This window comes from Polyodon spathula, chromosome 9, assembly GCF_017654505.1.
Source record: "Polyodon spathula isolate WHYD16114869_AA chromosome 9, ASM1765450v1, whole genome shotgun sequence".
NCBI lineage: Eukaryota > Metazoa > Chordata > Actinopteri > Acipenseriformes > Polyodontidae > Polyodon > Polyodon spathula.
In genome coordinates this window covers 2,750,950-2,757,354 of record NC_054542.1, presented here as the reverse complement: position 1 = coordinate 2,757,354, position 6,405 = coordinate 2,750,950, and the positions used below count along the sequence as shown (strand labels likewise).

General features: G+C 33.0%; 1 protein-coding gene across 1 annotated transcript; it reads left to right on the top strand.

Moving 5' to 3' along the window:
• Window positions 1-284: 284 nt before the first annotated feature.
• Window positions 285-1,262, top strand: LOC121321173 (olfactory receptor 1F1-like). Its single transcript, XM_041260071.1, has one exon. It carries the CDS (start codon window positions 285-287, stop codon window positions 1,260-1,262), a length of 978 nt encoding a protein of 325 aa, XP_041116005.1.
• The last annotated feature ends 5,143 nt before the right edge of the window (window positions 1,263-6,405 follow it).

The following is a 6,405-nucleotide window of genomic DNA, read 5'->3' as shown; positions in this document are numbered from 1 at the left end:
ATAGTAAAACATTGAAGAATGCAGGAAGGCATCTGTTTCAAAGCAACTGGTAAATTAAAACACAGTCTGTATGTTTATATTGTTTCCTCAAAACAGTATTATTCCATACAGTGCTTGCTTTGGTAACACCATCCTTGCAGATTCTTCAATTCTTTTTTTTTAAACAGTACTATATTTGATTCTTTATTGAATTGTTACAATGTTCACATGTGTATTATTATTATTATTATTATTATTTCTACAGAAGCAGAGCCCATTGAAGAAAATCAACTCTGGCATCAACAATGAACACTCAGCAAACAACAATGACTGCTGTCCTAAATGGATCAATTGTACGACCACCAGGGTTTTACATAATAGGCTTTTCTTCTTTGCCAAATGTTAATTACTATTTGATTTTCTTAGGTATTGTTTATATTGTAACAGTGTTAGCAAACATTTTACTTATCACAGTTATTTGGGCAGAGAGATGTCTTCATACTCCAAAGTATATTGCTGTTGTCAACTTAGCTGTAATTGACGTGTGTTACAGTTCTTCAATGATACCTAAAATGATTGACATATTCCTTATGAATTCCCATTTTATGCCATATAATATTTGCTTGACACAAATGTTCTTTGTGTTTACTTTTTCCTCACTGGAATCTATTTCCCTCAGTATACTTGCATATGACAGGTTAGTAGCTATATGCTTTCCTCTAAGACAACATGCCATCAATACAAATAGCAGAATGTTGATAATCATAGCAACAGCCTGGGTAGTGATTGTCTCACTGACAGGATTTTCAGTTGTTATAATGAACCAACTGTCTTTCTGTAAATCAATAACTATTTACAGTTATTTCTGTGATTACGCACCTGTGTTTCGGTTAGCCTGTAATGACTATTCTCTGCACTGGCTCACAGCAGTTACTTTTAGCATGGTTCTGATATTTGGCCCATTGTCTTTTATTATTGTGTCATATGTGTGTATAATAAGAGCTATGTTAAAAATAAAATCTGTCGACGGCCGGTTCAAGGCGTTTAAAACCTGCACAGAACATTTAACCTTGGTGACAATATTTTATTTGCCAACATTAATACTTTACATTTTAGGATTCTTTATTTTTGCTGTGGAGGTGGATACCAGAATGCTTAACCTTTCACTGTCGGCCTGCATCCCACCACTTCTAAACCCCATTGTTTACACACTGAAAACCAAGGAAATTATGAACAGAATACATATTCTGCTTAAGATGGTTAAAATTAGTCCAAAACCCTGAATATATATTGTAATATATATTATTGATATTATCTGTAAATAAAAAAGGACACATCTGTTTAAAGTAAGATTTTGTTTTAAAAATTCAATGTTTTAGTTTCAATTATTCCTACTTACTTGAAGCACATGCTGTTTTACAGTTAACAGGCCCAATTTTCTAACCTTATGCTCTACAACGCAATATTTATTAATACAATAATGTGTTTTCAACCTTTTAAAAAAGGTTTTTTTTTTTTTTTTTTTTTTTTATTTCTCTCGCTGGGATTTAAATGATGAGTATATGATGTGTGCAACCTAATCAAGGCTTGCAAAATGTGTTTCTATTGTATGCATTGTAACAGCCTCAGCATGGTTTTAAAAATGGGCAAGATTAAAACAACACAATTAATTGGTAACCATGGTGTTAGTGACCTAATTTAATTTTTAAAACCAAGCTAGAGCTAGAGCCTTGACACCAACTACATCATCCAAATGTTGTTGATTTTGATTAAATGAAGCTTGGGTGTTGTGTTGTTTATTTTGAAGGGTTTGGTTTTGTAGTGTTTGAGGTGTTTTGTGTTGAACACCTTTATTTTGTTTCTGTGTTTTGTTTATTTGTTTTTGTGTTAAATAAAGGTGATCAGGAAGCTCTTAATCTTCAGTTCCCATGTCTGGGTCTAAAGGGAGCAGACCAGCCTTGCCCAGGGGCTATAACACAGAGCAGTTGAAACTAATCTACTGTAAATTAAAACTATCAGTATGTACACAAAGCTTTGACAAGTCTGATAAACCAAAAGGGTTATACTAAATGTGTTTTATTTTTATTTCAGGCAAATTGTGGTTATTATATATGTAATTAATTAAGATTGCTTGAGTTTCTGAAATCACCTGGACAAAATATTATACCACCAGGGCTGTGATTCTTGAACTGACATCACCAGTGCTTTGCTGTAATTGGACCAGCTAAATATAAATATGTTGTTATGGGCTGCAATGCACATACCAAATCTGCTTTTGCAATAGACAAAAACCGAGTGTATACTGAATAAGACACAAGCCAATACTTGTGTCTACTTGACTTAGTTTCTTAAAGTTGCATCACATTTTTCATAAATGTACAAGGACTTGTTTTACAATATATATTATATATATATATATATATAGATATATATATATATATAGATATATATTATAATATATATATATATAGGATAATTTAAAAGACCAAAAGATTAAAACAACAACAAGGACCAAATTTCCATAATTAAAACAATATCCTAAGTCAGTATTCAAAATTGCAGAATATAGTGCTCGATGAGGCCCTAATATCACAGTTCACTTGCAAATGAAAATGCACAAAAGCAACTAAAGATCACAGATAATAATAATAAATAATAATAATAATAATAATAATAATAATAATAATAATAATAATAATAATAATACATCACAGTAGTTATAACTGTTTAATGATTAACTGTTACATTACCCTAGCATGTCTCGTTCGCTTTGTTTTGGCTGCATTTTCGTCAGGTGAAACTGGAGGAAGCGCTGTGTAACAGCACAATATTAAACAGACTGATTTGGCATTAGAGAATTAAAAAAATAAAAAGCGGGTTGTGACGGATATTCAGATAAATTGTAACATTGAAGAGATGGGCTTTGTATCAAAAAACTGGTGACGGATTCGGAAATCACGTGTGACGGGTAACTGCATTAATTTGTTACATATACTGTGTGTGTGTGTGTGTGTGTGTGTGTGTGTGTGTGTGTGTGTGTGTGTGTGTATACAAATCAATGCACCAGTTCTGCACCACTTCTCACCAGTTTTCTGATACAGAGCCCACCTCTTCAATGTTACAATGTATTTGGAAATCTGTCACAGACCCGCGGATTTTTTTTTTTTTTTTGTTCTCACGGGCTAAATCAGTCTAATTTATTGTGTAGTTACACAGCGCTCCCGCCGGTTTTACCTGACTAATGCAGCTCAAAGAAAGCGATCAAGACATGCTATACTCAGTAATGTTAAAGTGAATCATTAAACAGTTCATTAAAGGGCCTTATCGAACAATATTTTGCAATTTTGAATACTAACTTTGGATACTGCTTTAATTCTGGAAACTGTTTTTTTTTTTTTTTACTTGTGTTAAATTGCATTACCTCCTACGCAGTTCTGTGCATGGGTAACATTTTGATTTCACTTTGCGGTTGGATTGTTAGCGGGGAATTTTACATACTGCAACAATACGTATAGGATTTAAAAGTATGTGCTGTATTGCAGTCCACGTATCGACTCTTTTGACCACTGATATTTTCAGAATCTTATCATTAAAATACTTCTTCTGTTGAAAACATAGCCTACTGTACCAACAAAACAAACTACAGTACATAAATGGAAGCCTACCTATTTTAAACACAGTACTTTCAAAAATATTTTTGATATTGTATCTTTTATGTGTTCCCCGAAAAACACTCTGGGTTGGAAGGGGCCAAAACGGGATAATCAAAAATGTGTCACGCGCGTTTAACCATCACTTAAGTCAGAATGTCATACTTTGTACTGTGATATTTTGTACCGTGGTATTTTGTAACAGTTGTAAGTAAATAAATAATAGAGGGAGTCCATGCAGGGACATACCAAGATGGAACATGTCTTAAGCAGGAAGACCTGTTGTGACAGCCATCTTAGGAAGGGAAAAGCACAGGCCTTCCAGGTTGCGCTGATATCAAAACCGGATTAGGTCAGATGCGAAACTGAATAGAGATTGGCTGTGATGGATTGATGGAGGTGGGACCTGAGGTTCATAAGAGGTTTGCTGGTTCGAGGTTTCACGTGCATTACCCTATCATTGTTAAATACAGAGTATTGAAACATAGAGTTACTGTACTTGTGTGTGGTTATTTGTTATTACCTACCCCTACCATTTCCAATTATTAAAATATTAAAGGCACTATAAAATGTGCTTTTTTTGCCTGCAAGTGGCCCAGAACTGCGTGGTCTTTCGACATTGTAGCTCTGAAGGTACAGTACTGTGCAAAAGTTTTAGGCAGGTGTGAAAAAATGTTGTAAAGTAAGAATGTTTTCAAAAACTGACATGTTAAATAGTTTATATTTATCGATTAACAAAATTCAAAGTGAGTGAACAGAAAAACCTACATCAAATCAATATTTGGTGTGACCACCCTTTGCCTTCAAAACAGCATCAGTTCTTCTAGGTACACTTGCACAAAGTCAGGGATTTTGTAAGCACACCAAATATGGATTTGATGTAGATTTTTCTTCTGTTCACTCACTTTGCATTTTGTTAATTGATAAACTATTAACATGTCTATTTTTGAAAGCATTCTTACTTTACGGCATTTTTTCACATCTGCCTAAAACTTTTGCACAGTACTGTAGCTGCATGGCGGTCTTTGTAGTGATAAGAAGAGGACTGCTGACGGCACGTGTTTCGGAGGCCACATGTGCTGGTCAGCGCCGGGTTACAGCTGTGAGATAGGCTTAAAATAAATTAAGCATTTCAAATTGAGAAAATGGGTTAAAAAAACAATTGGAAGTGCCAAATTAAAAAAGAATCAGCACATCTGGAAAAGGGAGGAGAGGGCTAACACTGCCAGTTGTCCAGGGTTAATAGATAAATATTTTACTTTATATTACTTTGTATCAGGGCTAATTCATATGAATTCATAAGAGTGAATTTCTCTGTATAATTTTACCTGCATGTTGATAATAAAGCCTGATTACTGTGATTTGAAATTGTTAGTTGTCAGTAATTTTCACTCTCATGTTTCAATAAATATTAAGAAAATATTAGGCCTTGTTTTCTTACAACTTTTAACACATACTGTAGGCCTATCTTCATTTTAACAAGAAGGTATCATGTGGGAGGTTGTGTTAGCAACAACAACAGCAATAATAATAATAATAATAATAATAATAATAATAATAATAATAATAATAATAATAATAATAATAATAATAGCACCACAAGTTCAAAAAGGTAATTTATTCATTAATGTATTTATTTATTTATTGTTTTTTGTTTTAAATATTTTATTCAAGATAAGTACACTGTTACTATGCAAACAAGATATAAACCACAGGGATGAATCACAAAATATTATCGACTTTTACAGACTTTATTATTGTAAGGAAAATAATGATGGGAATAAAGACTCTAACAAACTATTGTAATTTGGTTTAGTATGGTAAACTGTTGATAACCCACAAACACCTATTTATTCAAGAGAACATTATTTTAACCAAACAATATCTTTAATCAAACAAATAGACACAGAACAATTTATTTATAGATGTCATATAGTGACTCAGAAAAGTTTTCAACAAGGAACCTGAAGTTAAAATGGTCTGTCGTTTGTAATTGTTTTCTTTTTTCAGTTCAAGTCACATGATGATTTTATTCTTCCACATATACTCTATCATAATATTTGATTTTCTTAGTTTTTTATTTGTTTGTTTCTTTATACATTTTTTAAATCAGTTTTCAAGCCAATGGGCTCCTTTCATTTGCCAGATGTGAGCCCCAGATGTTACCAAGGCCAATGGAAAGCATCCTGTAGGTTCCCACTTGGTGTGAGTGCAATTCAAAGCATGCTTGCTGAGCTCACTCAATACGATGACTGGCTGTGCTTTTACCATGTGAGCCATTGGGGAACTCTGGGGATTCATTATTCATTTATTAATTATGCATGTATGCATTTATTCAGCAAAATGTTTTCTGCAAATATCTATTCATTTATTCTGCAAAATATTTTATAAAGTAAACTTGTGCTAAATGGCAGGTAGAATATTGTTGTGTTTAAATTGAATAGTTGTTATAATCTCCTAAAATAGAACTTGGGTGCTTTGGAATTATGCTGTTTCATTTTTCTATTCTTGTCTTTTGAATCAGAAATTGATGCTTCCTGTTAATTGTATCTTTAGGTTGAGATTTGGTGACTATTGTGGACAACTGGCAAATTAAGCAGTTCTATTTTTTTGAGATGTGGTTCACTCTAAATGATTTTTCTCTTCACTCAGTCCAGATTCACCCCCCCCCCTTTTCCCTCTATATCTCTTTCATTTCCAACAGATCATCAAGGACTGTTTGTAGAAATGTTTTTAGATTAAACAGTGCTTTGAAAAAATGAAGTTAAACCCACTT

What these genes read in the sequence shown, in the direction of transcription:
- LOC121321173 (XM_041260071.1), top strand. Translation starts at nt 285, where the DNA reads ATGAACACTCAGCAAACAACAATGACTGCTGTCCTAAATGGATCAATT.